An 18,498-nucleotide genomic window follows, 5' to 3' on the forward strand; every position below is an offset into this window, starting at 1 on the left:
ACTTACAGTATGAATGTGTGGAGTAATTTCCTTGGGGCAACGATGTACAAATGCTTCGAAGGCTTGCAGACAATGCTCCCTGAGCTCATCATCTTCCTCTCGACTGTACCGCACTATCAGGGGCATGACTCGTTCAATGTGCTCACCAAATCGATGGCCTGCTTGTCGACTGCAAAACATGATACAAACCCATACTTAAATAGACAGGGAGCCCAGTATTTAAAAAATGATTGGGGAACCTTGGTTCCCAGGATTAACGTTGAAAATGCTGTGGCAGGCAGTTGAAAGTCTGTCAAATTTGGAAAAATAATTCATGTGTAACATGACTAGCTAGGCAACTGCTTGGTAAACACATTTCCTTCATAACACAATCAACTAACTACAGTTACTAGTTTTGATAAGTGCAGTGTAAATTTCATGAGTAAAAGCCGATATCCATGGCAATGAACCTCCAAAGCACAGTAACAGCGAAGGACGCAATAACTTTACTGTTGAAGGAGGTGCTCTCCATACGGTATGACCAAGACCTACCCCAGGGAGAGAACTGACAAACACATTAGTTGAATACAGAATACGACAGAAGACGGAAGACAAATAGAACTCAGAAGAAAAAGTCAGAAGTGAAGTCTTTACTTTATGTTGTGTAGTTACAGTAACCTTTAGTGCTATCATTGTTCGTAGTTACAAAGTGTTTAGCTATAGTAAGACTGCGTTACAAATAATTGTAGTTCGACCTGGTGAATATCCAATAAACCGATTAATCTAATCCAGAACCCATGAAATACTTATCACCAGGGCCCGGATTTTGATGACATGTCATCTTTTTATCCTTGTATCCTATGCGATGCTCTTAAATATATAAATCTTGGTTATGATCTGCTGGTAACAGAAATGTAAATTTGATATGTAATGTTTTGTGATTTTTTGACATTTTTAGGTTTAAGGTCATTTTTTCACTTTTGGGGTAATTTTTTGGACGTTTAAGGGTATTTCTTGTCATTTTTGGCCATTTTAGGGAATTTTTCTTCATATGTTTTCTGAAATGTGAATAACAAGGAAGCGAAGTGTTCTTCCTTTTCTCCTTTAGGTCATTTTTCTGGATTTTTTCGGTCATTTTTTAATATTTACAGGTCATCAAAAACCGGGCCCTGCTTATCACATTACCATGATATGTGACTAAACAGAGAAACTGAATTGCTGTATTTGTTACAAACAAATGGTCTAACTCCTAATCTGTAAGTGATGGGCCAAAACGGACTGCATTTTTGAGAAGCTCACATTTATTAACATATTTCACTCACAATATGTAATTGTAATTGTAATTGTAATTTATTTCGAGTTCCAGAAGATCCAACAAAACTGGTTACAAACCATAGGATATAGAACATGTTAAAATACAGACTAGAACATGTCAATATTGTGACATAAACAAAATATAAAAATACAATACAATCATAAACACAGTTAAGAAATTATTTGAGCTCAAAAGAGCATGTCACAAATATAAAGCAAAAAATAAATAAATTAAATAAATAAATGATATAAATGGCAACAAATATTATCATAAATACAATAAAACTTTTATGCAGATAGACTCATATAATTAGTATAAGATAACATGCAAATTCATTTAAAACCATTATTTACAACATCATTCATTAACACTATAATACTCCTCCAAGTCATAAAAACAATGAGTAATCAAATATCTTCTTAGAGAAATCTTAAATTGCTTGTATTTCCCAACCATCCCCTTTATTTCAAGAGGCAAATTATTAAATAACTTTATACCCGTAAAATAAACACCTTTTTGATACAGTGTTAAGGTGGAAGTTGGGAGATATAAATTACTTCTCTGTCTTGTCTGGAGATTATGTGCATCATGGTTAGTAGTGAACAGTTTACTATTCTTTGATACAAAGAGCAAAACTGAATAAATATATTGAGACTTCAACGGTAAGATTCCTAGCTGCCTAAAAAGATTTCTGCATGAATGCCTATTACTATATCGTGTCATTAAACGAACTGCTTTTTTTTGTATCAAAAAGAGTCTGGATCCAACTCTTATAGTTTAGCCATGGTAGGCGGTTGAAAGTCTGTAAAATTATGAAAATTATTACATGTTTTAAGTAACTGTTTAAACAATGTACGATTTTATTTTTGGAATAAAATAAACATCAATTTTGGATACATCAGTCTTTATTCTTTCATTTACATATAACTTTTAATATAACATACACCATAGGTCTTGAGTTATCAGCGGTTACGTAAGAGGTTGCACAAGTGTTATGCTACATGCTCCTTACAGCTTCATTGTTATCTTCTAGTGCTTTGCTGTTCACATTTCCATGGTAATGAGGTCAACAACAGAACTTCGGTTACTTAGCAGCGAAGGTACCAATATTTACAAACTGTTACATATTCTGTTACTTATGGAAAATTGTTCCATTTTCTGTTACTAATGGTTTCATTCCATTTGCATACTAGTATAACGTTTCTAACGTTAAAATATACAACACACAAAATATACAGGGCAAATCAAAGACATTTCAATCATACATACCATTAGGACCTCAATCATACATACAATTAGGACCAATGCTTAACTCAGACACTGTGAACACATGGCAGGAAGCTGACTTATCCAAAAGATGTCACGTCAGTAACCATATTTACCTGGATGGATGATGAGGTTTCTTTCCATATTTTTAAAGTTAAAAAATTAAGGTCACCACATCACTGTTTTAACCACTTCAAGGTTACAATGGGTTCACAGTTTTATAATGTAGTATATGCCAAAGTTCACACTGTATCCTGCTATCAGTGTTGCAAGTGGGAGGGAGATGAACATGTCTCAAGATCAGGAGCCATGAGTTATCAGGAGACTGAGCAAAGTGCCACCGAATCTACGACAAATGGCAATTCCTCAACGTGAGAAATTACACTGAGGGTGATACAACTGGGAATGATGAAGAGAGTGAATGTAAGAAAGCAAGTTGGAACTGTAAAATCAGCAAAGCTGAAAAAGATTGGAATGGCAAAGAAGGGGAGCCTGATTGGAGAGAATGAGTAAAACCAAGTGACTTTAAGACCATAAAGAGAGAAACTGACTTAATAATCATAATGTCTAACATGTTTTCAAATATTCATTCTTCTTTACATGCTCGCTAGCATTAAATGTATAAATTTAACATATAAAAGTACTTTTTATGTGCAAATTTCTTGGAGAAGCAGCATCTTGAAATGAAAAATGTATTTTAGTTGGCTAAATACAGCATGAGAAGTTGACAAAAGAGGAAAGAGGACTGACCAGATATCTTGTTTTAAGTGAGATTATTACTACTGCTCATGAAATATTGCTTGCACATTAATCAGAGAGCAACATCAACATAAGACTGAAGCACAAAACAAAAAACCAACTCCATGGCCTGTAGTCCACAAGTGAACTATATCAACCGAGCAACTGCCATTTGTTGGTGAAGTTAGTGTCAACTTTTGCAGATAGAGGGTGTCACGTGGTCAGTGAAACAGATTCCCATAGCCATTAATCTTGGGTTTTCTAGATCAGAGCCCTTACTTCTTGAAATAGCTCCTCAATTATCCTCACGAGGCTGAATGGACCCTATTGCAGACCCACTACTCCTCAGAAAATCTGGCAGCACCGGGAATCGAACCCACAACCTCAGACCACAGGAGAGGTCTAAGACTGAAGCACACAATTACAAAATATTCTCGTAGAAATAAACAAATGCTTCTAGGAAGATTCAACTTACCAAATGGCTGCAATACATTGGATGTATGTCCGAGTGGTTGAGGTGGAAGTGTCATGAGACAGACCATCCAAAAGGAAGTCGATCAACTTAGTATAAAGTGGATGGTTACACGACATGACCAGGTGACTCAAAGCAACAATAGTCCTGGAAAATACAGTTTATAAAACTCACTAAATCAAAGGACAACAACAAAACATAAAAAAACTACGAGAATATATGCTAATGTGCAAATGAAGGATACGTTGGAATTTTCAGGAAAGATAATAAAGGAAACAAAATTGTCCCCCCATAATGGTTAGACACTATGACTGATTAATAGTTTATTTAATTGTGCTGTTTCGACTACGTTGGTTATACAGTGCTGAATGAGATAGGATTAATATTATGACTGGTTATTAGTAGGGATTTTCATGGATGTATTCATGGTCTACCTGAATGTACCCAGCTGGAGAAATTAAAAAAACATAAGGCATCAATCAGGACTGGCAAAAATGCAATTCAGGTACTTCAAAATATATGTCTGAGCATACAAAACCTGCAGGCTAATCACTATATAAAAGGTACTTTTAACACAGGACATCAATTAAGATCATTAACTGAATATGATACTGATGAAAGACTTCCTAATATTTATATAAAAGATGCATAGCAATTTTAGCTTCTTTCTCACATTTTACAGTGTTCAAATAAATCCTGATATTTACTGTTCATTTTTTTATCTGTCTTTCTGCAAGACAGGAAGCACTGAGCTCTAAAAGAAACCAAAACTTCTTAAAACAAAATGGCTGAAATAATTCAAAGTTGGCATGTATTGGCATCCTCTACAATTTTACATAAAACATACTCTTTACCTTTTAATTTTTATATTTTAAATGGTGCACCCAGTGCACCTGTTGACTGGAAAGGGTTAACAAGTTGCTATTACTTAGGTGAGGATTAAAAATTCATCAACAGAATAGAAGATGTGTGACAAAAGGAACTCTTTAATGCCTTCTATTAGTTCACAGACTTTTGCTTCTTGCTGGAGGCTTGTTATACAATTTAATTCCCACATAACACACATCTTTTGGAACACTGTATTAGTAATTGGTCTGCAAATATAACATCTGAGCCTAGTGTTCACTTTAAAAACCTTTGAATTTGACGGGAAACGTCAATTAAGTGTGCATGTGATTAATGCAAATATATACTCAATATACTAGACATGTGTCAAATTTCTGAGGTCGAATCACGAAGATACCTTGGTTTCAATTCAAACACCGATCTTCCAAGTAACTACCTTGTGCAGCAGCATGCAAACTAGCTTATCCATCACACTAGTAATAGCTGGCAAAGACAGCAGGAACCAATCTGTCCACAAAATTTGTGTCTGTCCATCTTTACACTCACACTGCATCTATCTTTACTTCTGCATTTGGCACTGTTCTCTCACATAAAAAGAAAAGCGTACACTACAGAGCACTGAAACAAGTAGCCAGTGTTACAGACTGTGATTATACTTACTTACTTACTCATGGAGCTGAGCCCTTCTGGAGGGGCTACCAATTCTGCAGCTACTCACGAATTTTCCAGCATTTTATGGAACCCGAAGGTTCATTACTGTGTTCACAAGAGCCCTACACTGGTCCCTATCCTAAGCCAGATCAATCCAATCCATACCATCTCATCTGATCTCTCTAAGATCCATTCTACCATTGTCCACCCACCTACGCCTTGGTCTTCCCTGTGGTCTCTTTCCTTCTGGCTTTCCCACCAATATCCTATACGCATTCCTCATCTCCCCATTCGTGCTACATGACCTGCCCACCTCATCCTTCTGTGATTATAGTGAACAAATTGATCTAACAGAGAAAATTATAATACTGATCAAAATTCTAGAAATTCTTAAAAATACTTGCCTTGAACTGAAAGAACTGTTCTTGCACATACCTACAACATATTCAGCATGTTACCGAGTACTGGTGTGTATTAAGTTCATCAACACAAATTTTCAGAAAAGTGGGTCTAACGCAGTTTACATGTGACTTGGGACAAAACATATTCTGAAATCTCACACTTGCAAGTTAGATACACTTGTGGAACTGTGTAAAGAAAGTGCAACACAATATGGAGAACTAGAAAAGTGCACTATCTCGTTTTCATCCAAGTGACAGACCGCTCCAATACTCAGGTGACAACACACTGTATACAATCTAAGTTATGTAGGTAACTTATAAGATCCGTTGACAACAAAAATTAGAGGCTCAATGAATAGCTAATTAAGAGTTTAACACAGATATTGTATGTAACTGAATTTATGTACAACATTACTTATGTGGTGATAGTATAAATAAAAAATAAATGTTACAGAGTGATTACATAAGAAAATTTGACAATTAGCGTCTGCTATATTTATCAAGCAGACCAATGACAATTTCAATATAGCATAAGTTGTTACTAAAGCAAGTTAAAATTTTCATCCAAACATGTAAACAGTACCTGACATTTGCCATCATCACAGGCCACTGTCAGAAACAGAAAAATCAACTTCGTATGGGCTGCACTTCCGGAAATAAAAGCCCATTAAGTTTTCTAGTGTTTTCATATAGCAAGGGGAATAGAGTACATGGTGATTCCAATCCTCTCCCCAAAATTTATTATATTTATGACATTATTACTATTCTAAAACATTCCTGAAATTCAATGGAGTAAGTTTTTTTTGCATCTGGCCATACCTCTTCCTGACAGCCTGACGTGGTGAAGACAGCTGTGGCAATAAAGCTGCCAGAATAGTAGTGTGAAAATTAATAAGCAAGCCTCCAAACCTGGATAACAAATCTGCAAGAATATCCAATGCTTCTAGTTGCACTGATACATCTTCTTGCTGCAAACCAAATGATTAATTGGTAATATCCCTTTTAGTAAAGTTGTCTGCATGCTTGTCACCGTCTCTGATCTATTCATCTCTGTCCCATCCAATGTGTAACTGAAATTACTGAACAGACTTTGATGAAATTTGGTATCTGGAAGTGCACACCAAAAACTGTCATGCGAATTTCGTTTTGGTATGTACTCATTTAGCATCATCCTTACTTTACATGAAGTTATAACAAAACTTTATCAATTTTCTCAAATGTAGTTAAGAAACACAGCACATAAAAAAATTAACTAAAATGTGTAACTTGGATTTGAAACATTTTTCAGTGTGGTGAATAATTCAAATACAAGGAACATAAAATGTATTGGATAGGAACATTGCTCTGATTTGTTCTAAAATCTTCCACAGAGATATGAAACCAGTTTATTTGCCTTGGAAGGAAAACAATAATAATTCTGATAATGAGACCCACAATTTATCTGACATAAATAATCATACTTGTGAAAATTACTCAAGGGAGGCAAGTAAATCACAAACTTCTGAGCCACTACGCAGATCAAGTAGATTAAAAAAATCTCTACTTAACAAACACGATAATTCTTTGTGGTAACGTCTGAAAGTAGGAAAGAGGCAAATTATTTTAATGCCTTAAAACTAATAAAAAAAATTGTAATATTTATAAGGAAAATGTTAATAATAATGGTTTTCAAGCTTACCATCAAAATATTCATGGCCTGTTAAATAAGTCCAGTGAAATTTACGCACATCTACATCCAGAATTTCCGCAAATACTCTCCTTTACAGAACATTTAAATTATTCACAAATTGAAAATTTGACTATAATTATAATTTAGGAACGAGTTATTGTAGGGAGTCTTTCATTATGAGAGGCATTTGTATTTATGTACATAACTATATAACTAACATATCTAGTATATTTTGTATTTTAGCTATTTACAGATCTCTGTCCAGTAATTTTCCTTTATTTATTACCCAATTAGAAACTGTTATCAAAAAATTTATAAACCAAATTTACAGATGCTAGTTTGCGGTGATTTTAATATAAATTATCTTGTAGATAATAATAAGAAGCAACAATTGACCTACATGCTGCAGTCTTTCAATTTATATAGTGTGGTTCATTTCTCAACTAGGATTAGCACTACAACTCAAACATTAATAGACAATATCTTTATAGATAACTAAATTTGAAAACTATATTATTCTTCCAGTATTTAATGGTTTATCTGACCATGATGGACAATTACTGTCTTTACATCAAAAAGAGTTCTATTGTGGAAGGGCTAACCGAAACCATAAAACTGTACGGATATTTAATAAATTCTCACTTAGATTAAGCTATGAGATGGGAAAATGTGTTTAATACAGAGGATAACAATATAGACAACATGTTCAATACCTTCGCAAATACACATCTGCAAATATTTTATGCTTGCTTTCCAAAAAAGAAAATCTATGAGCAATCTCCCCTTAAACAATGGTTAACCATCGGAATTAAAACTTCTTGCAAGAGGAAAAAATAACTGTACCGTTTGACAAAAATACTTGATAACAACAATCCATAGCAATATTATAAATCATATGGTAAGATCCTGAGTAAGTGATTAATGAGGCAAAAAGACTCAGCTATAACGGTAAAATTACCAAGTCCAATTATACTATTGAAACTACTTGGAATATTATTAAAGCGGAGTTAGGTAAAAACCGCCTGAAGGACAAAAACTGTAAAACTGAGAAAATAAATCCAAGTATTTTTAATAATCATTTTTAAAATACTGCTGATATTACTAAAAAAAATTCTACTCAAATTACTTTAGATACTGATAATAACAATAACTACAAACATTATCTGAACTTGACAGCTAGGGGCCCCTTTCCCTATATAATATTCAATAAAATAACTAAAGAAATTGAAAAAGTTATCTCTTCTTTACATTCAAAAATTCTTCTGGATATGATGAGATTTTGATGAAGACACTAAAAATTAGTGCCCCATACATTTCTTCCCCTTTATGCTATGTATTCAACAAGGCAGTCTTAGCTGGTAAATTCCCCTTACGTATGAAATACTCAATTGTAACTCCTCTATACAAGAAAGGTAATAAAAAGAACTGTGCAAATTATAGACCAATCTCATTGTTAACTTCATTTACCAAGGTGTTTGAAAAAATAACATTTAGAAGATTATTGACACATGTTCACGTTTATGACATTCTAGCCAATGAAGAATTTTGATTTCGCCCCAAATTATCCACTGAAACAGCTTCATATAACTTAATAAATACAGTTTTAGCAGCTATTAACAATAAAAAAAAAGTAGGTGGAATCTTCTTCAATTTGGAGAAGGCTTTTGACTGCGTAAATCACGAAATACTTTTAATAAACTTGAATTTTATGGTATAACTGACAACATATATATGTTATTAAAATTGTATCTCCAAAACCGATATCAAAGGGTGGTAATTAAAAATGGACCCTTTGATAAGAGTGAATCAGACTGGGGTTGGGTCAAACATGGTTCTTCCCCAGGGATCTATCCTGGGACCATTACTTTTCCTACTATATATCAATGACTTACCTATATCTATAAAATATCTGAATGTCAATGTAAAGCCCCAAACAATTTTATTTGTGGATGATACTAGCGTAATCGTCAGTAATCAAAACAATACTGTACTAGGAAATAACATGAAGTCAGTCTTCACTAGTGTGATGAAATGGTTTAAGGCAAATTTACTCTCATTAAATCTAGACAAAACCTATTGTATGGGATTCCACTTTAAAGATATTATTAATTCCGTAATACAAATTAAATATAACAACAGTTATATAACATATGGATTAATTTTCTGGGGAACTTCTTCCCACTGTACAAATATTTTCAAACTCCAAAAGCGAATGGTTAGAATACTAATGGAAGCAAGACCCAGGGATTCTTGCAGAAATTTTTTTAAAATTTTAAATATACTACCTCTAGCATCTCACTACATACACTCCTTGGCTCTGTTTATTGTTACCAATAAATCACTGTCTAGACAAAATTATGAAATTCATAATTTTAATATCAGGAATAATTCTAATTTTTTTCAAGTAACGACTCACTTGACAATGTTTCATAAAAGTCCCGCCTACGCAGGCGTTAAGATATATAACCATATTCCAGCTGACATTAAGGACTTGGCGTGTGATATTAAAAGCTTTAAAATACCATTAGAAAGTATCTGCATGAGCATTCTTTTTATACTGTGGATAAATTTTGTATGCATAAAACTATATAAGTATTTCTGATGGTAATAGTAACATAATAGTATCAGTATCTACAGTGTTCTATTATTTTTATTTTTTTTTTTTGACAAAATCTTTTAATGATTGCATGTCTTATTTATTTATTTATCATTATTTAGTCATATTGTACTCCTGTATTTTTGACTTCTCTATATCCAATGGTTGTACCAGTATGGATCAATAGAATAAATTAAAATTGAATTGAATAACTTATAAATTTACATGATGTGATACCCCAAGTGTGATTAGCTTTCAACATCACAGTTATACTAACAAAAACAGATGTGGTATCTTACTTACTTACTCATGGAGCTGAGCCCTTCTTGAGGAGCCACCAATTCTGCAGCTACTCTAGAATTTCCCAGCATTTTATGGAACCCGAAGGTTCATCACCGTGTTCACAAGAGCCCTCCACTGGTCCCTATCCTGAGCCAGATCTATCCAATCCATACAATCCCATCCTATCTCTCTAAGATCCATTCTAATATTGTCCACCCACCTACGCCTTGGTCTTCCTTGTGGTCTCCTTCCTTCTGGCTTTCCCACCAATATCCCATACGCATTCCTCGTCTCCCCCATTCATGCTACATGACCTGCCCACCTCATCCTCCTCGACTTGATCACTCTAATTATACTTGGAGAAGAGTACAAGTTATGAAGATGTGGTATCCACAATATGTAATATACAAAATCACAAACGGCACATCTGTATGTGTACTCCAATGACTGGGTGACTTACAGATCATTCAATCATAGACTATATTCTACAAGTTTAATTCAGGAGGTGATCAGTTAGAACCTTTGCTGCAACACCAACTATCCTAACTGAGGACTCTGGGACTTAAAATACCTCTTCTGATCTCTGGTACTATATAACAAACATAGCTGAACATGTGTGTGTGTAGAAGTTCTGATTTTTGGTGGTGTTGGTGTTGTGGAGGTTAGTGTGTCCTCATAGTTTCTTCATGATGAGAGAAAATCAAACAAGTTGGCTCAAGGAGTCCTAATACCAACTTTTATTTGGGAGTTGCCTGGTTTGAGTCATGGTCATGGTCACTTACTATCCTCCATCAACCATGTTTATAGAATATTCAATTTATAGCAACCTTTACTAAATGTGGTTTAAACAGTGTATTTAGCTGTGACAGTTCACCTATTCATCTCTTGCCTCTTCAAGATTCAGACTCTGAATAAATTCTGTTGTCACTAAAACTTAGTGACATTACTGGAATTACATGTAACAAAGTGGATTCAACACCCCTGATTTGATTATTTGCAATTGCCAACATTCTCTGAACCAATATAAAAGCAACTTTAGAGAAATGAACCCACGGTTACACTCTCACAACTCAGTCATGATCACTAAAATGAAAAGATGCCTATCTCCACTTACCTTCTCAATTGCATTACTAAGTCGTCCAGTGATGCGTTTACACACGTTGGAAGCAAGGCCACTGGAAGCCAGTGGAAGTTCACTGATCACTGTCTTCAGGCCAATACTTGAAATGTCACGTAACTGCTCTTTATCAGATACCATGTTGCCACATAATGCATCCACAATTGTTTCTACCTGGAATTCCTTTACTTTGTTGACCAATGGACCAAGGCTATAAAAAATACAAATAAATAATACACATCTCATAACCTCATCTGTGTAAAAGTTATGGGAAATGCTGATTAAAGAAAACAAAAAGCAAACATTCTTTAATTTATCATATATGCTTAAAGTAGAATGGAAGACCATTAGATTCTAAAGGGTTCTGACGATGGTGGATGACACACAGAATTACTGGGTTTTGGGACTTTTTCCATCGTCCAGAATTCTAGGTAATGGAGGACCCAGAATTCCGGATGATGGGAAAAGTCCAAAAACCCTGTAATTCTGGAAGACCATTCTTCCTTATTTCAGGAGGTTCAATTTCTTGCCAGTGTAAATTAAATAATCTCACAACACCTTAAGATCCAAGTTCTGTTTCGCTTAAAAAGGGAAGCCTAATCTGCATCAAGAACTAATGAGGAAGATTTTTTTATAACTCTTGGCATAATGACCATAGCAGAACATTACGTCTCTGCCTTCAGTGACATCGACATTGAAATAAATTTTTTCATGTGGCAGTAACAATAGTTCCATTCAATATTGTATCCTGAAATATAATACAGTTTTGAAAAATGTACAACTTTTAAGTGATGTCTGATTCAAACAGAAAATGTCATTGGAGCATCAGTATATGCAAAACTGGTTTACAATTTTTTAATTTACAAATGATGCAGCCATGGTCTATCTAATATTTCTCAAAAACTATCTAGTTACATGAGCTTTTTACTTTTAACACCAACACTGTTATAATGTAAAATGTGTATTTCTGTTTTCTCACACTATGCTGTAATGACATTTCAGATTTTAGGTTATCACTATCTCCCGGCCAAACGTAATGTCTCAGCAACCTCATGTCATTCTAATTCGCCTTAAAAGACTTAATAATTTTAGCTTTCCTGTTTTATCACGAGACTCTGTGGTCTAGTGGCAAGAGTTCCTGGATACAGATCCAGAGATTTGGGTTTGATTCCTGGCAGATTTTCTGAGAAGTAGTGGGTCTGGAAAGGGGTCCGCTCAGCCTCATGAGGATAACTGAGCAGCTATTTCAAGGAAATAGCGGCTCAGGTCTAGAAAACCGAGATTAATGGCCGTGGGAATCTGTTGCATTGACCACGTGACACCCTCTGTCCTCTAAGGTTGGCACTAACTTCACCGACAAGCAGCAGTCGCTCGGTTGGTATAATTCACTTGTGGGCTACAGCCACGGAGTTTGATTGTTTAGTTTTATCGTGATAATGCAAAGTGTTTATTGCTATAATCTGTTAACACTGCTTTTGTAAAGTGTACACCATGCACAAGTGTTTAAAATCAAATAATGACAAATTATTTGGAATATGTTATCAGAAGTAAAAATCCCAAGATAAATAGAAGCTGGTGCATGGGTGAAATGGCTAGAATTAGGGAGATTTATTTTTGCATTAAAGAGAGAATATGTCCACAAAAATTGTGCAGGCTACATATAACTAAAGTACGACGGGTTGATATGCTTAGAGAAGCATGTTTTAAACATGCTTATATAATGGCTGTGTTCTAATTTGTAGTCTGCAATGTACTTAAACTCAACAAGCTAAATATATTCTATTATATACTTTTTACACAATGAGATGCCTGAAAAAACATTCAACAAAGAAACTTGCTTGATTCTGTCAAACACAATTACAGAAAATATGCATGATTTGCGTTACATGGTAACAGTACTGTTGTCTTGTTTGCACACTGTCACCTGTAAGTAAGCCGTTTTTATGCAAGGTTTACAGACATGGTGGCAAATGATTAGCAAGTATAGAGGAGAAAGCAGCAATAACCTGTTTTAATGATTTTGAATATCTCAGGCAGGGCATGGTGGATGCTAGTCATTGCATCCTGAATGTTTTGAACACATAACGCTACTTTGTGGGTCACATTAGTAACAACAAACTAAAAATAACATCTAAGGTTTTCACAGTGGTGGATGCTTTGATTATAACCATTTAGGTTCCGACATTATACTGTCATGTAGGTAGTCACCAATTTTTACCTGAAAGTGGAAGCACAATGTACCTCTGAAACAATGATGGACATTTTGTCTGAGAACAGGAAAAATGAATACCCAAAATCAGTTACAGAGCTCTTAAGGCTTGAGGAAAAAATATTTGTGCAGGGCATCTGTTACTTTATAAACAAAATTCCTAAAATTAATAAAAGAAGGAAAAGAAGTATAGGAATAAAATATTAACAGTATATTCTCAGTAACAGTAATAGTAATATTAATAGAGTTAATTTAAGAGAGATGTCCAAAAGTCACAGGGTCACTGCTATGACAGAATAAGATGTTTATAAGAATGTGCTACAAAGGGCCGGATGTGCATTGCCTAGACCATACAAGATTTCTTTTTCAAATAAAAAGAAAAACTGGGAAATTGTAAGAGTCTTTGAGGTCAGTACCCCCTTTAAAGACATCTGGACAAAGGAAAACTAAGACAGGGATCAACAATAAAAAACCATCAAATCAACCACTATTCAAACACAATTTTTAATTTAATTTTTCACTTATATTTTTAGTTAGAACAAAGAAAATAAAATTTATTCTCCTGACCTTGAATCTTACTGTTCCAAGCAATTTGCCATAAAAATTCATTACATGAATTTCATTTCTTGAGAAGGCTCACTTTAATTCTCTACAAATTAACACTGTTGTTTTGTTGGAAGAACATCCCACACTCTTCCAAAGAAAAATGTACACCATATTTTGCAAAGGCATCTTAAATCAGGTAATCTGGACATTGAATCCGAGCTTCTTTAACAAACTTAAAATTCACACTTCACTTCAAAGCTTGACTCCTGCACAAAAGCAGCAGAAATGTACTGACAAATTCCAAACGAATTAAGTAACTGGGCATTAATCTACAGGGACGCATCTTACTTTTAAAACTTGGCTAATAGGTCATACTGGATGTTTCACATCCTTCAGTCTAGTATTAAAAGTAAGGCATGTGAAAGAAGAGAAATGTGTACCTAATAACTAAGAGTAATTAAAAAACCTGCCATCCTTCGAAGGTTTCTTGCACATTCTTATTAAAACTACAACTATGAATGTTAAACTTCTCTAGAATGTGAAACACACACTGAGACCCAGCCCCTCCCCACCCATTACTAGGCGTTTCCATGTTTTTTACTTGTAATACCAATCTTTGTAAAAAAGGTGTAATTAATATGGGAACTAAAATATTTAATTGCCTGCCTTCCCTTGAATTGAAAATCGTTAAAAATTTTAATGTTTTAAGAGGAAACTAAAAAACTATTTGTTGTGCAGCGCTTTCTATTCTCTTCAAGAATTTTTCAACTAATGTTGGATTGATGACTAGCTTGCTGATTGTCTTTTGGCTTGCAATTTTTAATATTGTGTTTACATGTTTTATATTACTGACATTTTTCTTTTGATCTTCTGTATTTTTTATTGTTATGTTCCTTATAATGGTTGCTATATTATAGTGATAAATCACTGTGTAAATTTTATGCGACTTTGACATGTGATATATTCGTTATTTTACATGTCCAATTGTATTCACTTCAGTTATGGATGAAAATAAAGTTGAAAGTTGAAAGTAACACATTGGTCAAGTAACAGAATTCCTGATAAAGATTACATTGGAATATGGATGGCAAAATTCCATGGCCACTGTCATCAAGTCTGATGGACTCCTTGTGTGGCTTCTTTAAATACAGTGTCAGTAGCTAGCATACACAATGTCAGCTGGTGAGGTAATGGGTGAATGATGAACTGGAAATGATCTGGAAAGAAGCAGTCATGGTTTCATCAAAGAACTCTGGAATTTGCTTACAGGCACTAAAGGAAACCATGAAAAACCTTGGTTAAGATAGCTGATGGCCTGGTTGCAATCCAAACCAAGCATTCCCCAAATATGAGTCTAGGCTGTTACTGCTAGACAGACACACTTAATGGGTCTTTCAGTTATACATCTTCATGTAGGATGCCTTCTTCTGACTCCTGTGCCACAGAGCATGAAAGATCTCATGATCTGGGTTGAACAAGTCTTACAGCCAGTGGACATATGCACGCTTAGCATACTTTGAAATCAAAATGACCATCATTTGGAGATTTCCCATGTTACAGAACAGGCACATTTGTATGAACAAAAAACTTACACTTGTACTCTGTCATTTAGTACATGTTTCACATTTCTTCCTTAAAAAACAATGAATTTGAGCATGTAAATCTGTTGAGTTCATAATTATTTTGCATATCAAGTGAAAATGCTTTACAGTGGCATGAAAAACTTACCATTTCACGGCCAAATTTTGAACTTCTCCATTTTTGTCTTCCAATAAACGCAATAACATCTTCACAACTTTACGTTCGGAATCATCATCCAATTTAATGCTGTCCTTCTGAAGTTCTGTCATCAAATCATTGGTGGCCATAAATCTAAAATCCTTATCACTTGAGGTCATCTATAATCAAATACATGCAAGAAACATATATATATTAAATTTTAGAAGACAGAACAAGAAACCTCGAAAGGCTGGGATGTTCACTTTTCAAAATTTATGGATACAATAGTCACACATTAATCATTTCAATAGATCCTCGACAGTTTCGCTTAACGTTATACTGCATGCACTTAATGACACAAGAAGTCATTATTTACGTCAAATCAAATTCGGTGCAATGCTTTTGTCGTTACTTTCATGCAGTTTTAAGATGTCTTGGGAATGTACTAACTTACCTTCTCTAGTAAATTTGCTATTTGATACGATACACTCGCCATCTTAATGAATAGCAAGCAAATATATCAATTAAATGGAATTTAAGACTGCACAAATCGGAGGGGACAATTCTGTATTACGACTAGTTTTATTCAATATTCACGACAACCAACCGGCACAACTAGTCTCCAACTATTCACCTCCAGCATCAACCAACTTCTCACGGTTCTCACGATCGTCACGATCTCACGATATTAAATACTAGCCCTCCGTAACCCAATGTTATTGACTCCCAATGTTGCTGCCGTGACATCACAAATGTATAATCCTGCCATCTATTTGCAGCCTTCAGACTAACTCTGCAAAATGGCCGCAGCAACTGCCAAGAGCTCAGTCAATAAAAAGGTTAGCTACTTCCCGCTATACTAGACTATGCCTGCCAGGCCTCCAGAAACCAGATCTCTCAAAACAATGGCTAATTTTGCCAATCTGATCTCTTGCACTGCAGCGGTTCTTACTCTGTTTTTAGAAATGTTGCCCTTTTGTCAGCAAACACATTTTTTGAAAAGTTCACAATGAAATACTGTCCAGGTTGTAATCAGCTGCGTTACTGATCTAGCCAATTTTAAAACAATTTTAGAAAAGCAAGAATAAACAGTATTAAATACTACAGTCAGTGAGAACTTCATATTATAACTGCTTGCTACACATTTTAAACTGTATCACATAAATTAATGGGGAAGAATGCTGGAATGAGACTACAAATCAATAAAGTAAAATTCCAGAAAGGAATCTCAGTACTTGTTTGGGCAGAGGCAGAATAAATAGTCTTGGGTTGCCTAGCAACCACTAGCAACCACTGACACTTCAGAAAATAGTGGGCTGTCTTTATAGGAACTAAGCATGGTCGATAATTACAGTTTGAAAAGATGCAATTGACACTGAATTGGTGAACATATTTTATACATTCACAATCTTTATGCAGCCATACTATAACACAATGAACTTACTCATGGAGCTGAGCCCTTCTTGAGGAGCCCCAATTCTGCAGCTACTCAAGTATTTCACAGCATTTTATGGAACCCGAAGGTTCATCACTGTGTTCACAAAAGCCCTCCACTGGTCACTATCCTGAGCCAGATCTATCCAATCCTTACCATTCCATCCTATCTCTCTAAGATCAATTTTAATATTGTCCACCCACCTACGCCTTGGTCTTCCTTGTGGTCTCCTTCCTTCTGGCTTTCCCACCAATATCCTATACGCATTCCTCGTCCCCCCCATTCGTGCTACATGACCTACTCACCTCATCCTCCTTGACTTGATCATTCTAATTATACTTGGAGAGGAGTACAAGTTATGAAGCTCCTCATTATGTAGTTTTCTCCCACCTCCTGTGACTTCATCTCTCTCTGGTCCAAATATTCTCCTCAACACCCTGTTCTCAAACACCCTCAGTCTATGTTCCTCCCTTAATGTCAGAGACCAAGTTTCACACCCATACAGAACCACGGGCAAAATTATAGTTTTGTATATTCTAATTTTTATGTTTTTGGACAACAGACGAGAAGATAAAAGTTTCTGGACTGAATGGTAGCAAGCATTACCCCAGTTCAATCGCCTCTTAATTTCCTCCTGAATCAGGTTTCGATCTGTTATCGTTGTTCCCAAATATCTGAACTGTGCCACATTTTCAAGACATCTGTTTCCTACCTTCATATCATTTGTGTGTTTTTCTTTATGGTATCTACATTATCACCCAGTAGATTCACATCATCGGCGTAGACCAACAGCTGATGTGTCCTGTTTAGTTTCAGTCCCACCTGGCTTCCCCTTAATAATTTTAAGTAAGTTGTGACTGTATTGTAAACCTATTATTATAAGGCTTAGAAATTTTTTACTTTGATATTTTCCTCCAGGTAAGGATTTCAAGGTTACAATGTGTTCTTACTCTAAGAAAAAAATTCATAGGTATATGGCTATGTAAATTCAAAAAATTCCTCAATGGTATAAAAGGAATTCTGTAATAAGAATGTTGTCAACTTAAATTTAAAACTCATGTCATTAAACATAGACTTAATGTCAGATGGCAAATGGTCCCATATAACATATTCCTTTTACATTTACATTCTTTTTATTCATTACACTCTTTTTAAGATGCAAGTAGCTGTCTTGCTTTACAATTAAAAGAAGACAAGATTGTCAGTCTGTTTTCTACTTTTTCATTACCTATTTTAGATATACACAATCTTTATATC

General features: G+C 34.9%; 1 protein-coding gene across 1 annotated transcript in view; it reads right to left on the minus strand.

The window, feature by feature from the left end:
- The window catches only part of LOC111868527 (cullin-associated NEDD8-dissociated protein 1), a 44,982-nt gene extending 28,512 nt beyond the window's left edge, over window positions 1-16,470 (minus strand). Inside the window, exons 1-6 of the mRNA XM_023859234.2 lie at window positions 16,261-16,470; window positions 15,816-15,985; window positions 11,330-11,543; window positions 6,488-6,636; window positions 3,774-3,917; window positions 7-169 (exon numbers count right to left, since the gene is read on the minus strand). Of these exons, the coding sequence (XP_023715002.1) occupies window positions 7-169; window positions 3,774-3,917; window positions 6,488-6,636; window positions 11,330-11,543; window positions 15,816-15,985; window positions 16,261-16,302 (882 nt within the window). The 5' untranslated portion in view covers window positions 16,303-16,470. The remainder of the gene's footprint in view (window positions 1-6; window positions 170-3,773; window positions 3,918-6,487; window positions 6,637-11,329; window positions 11,544-15,815; window positions 15,986-16,260) is intronic.
- Between the last annotated feature and the right edge of the window lie 2,028 nt (window positions 16,471-18,498).

The sequence above is a fragment of the Cryptotermes secundus genome, unplaced genomic scaffold, assembly GCF_002891405.2.
Source record: "Cryptotermes secundus unplaced genomic scaffold, Csec_1.0 scaffold239, whole genome shotgun sequence".
Classification (NCBI taxonomy): Eukaryota; Metazoa; Arthropoda; class Insecta; order Blattodea; family Kalotermitidae; genus Cryptotermes; species Cryptotermes secundus.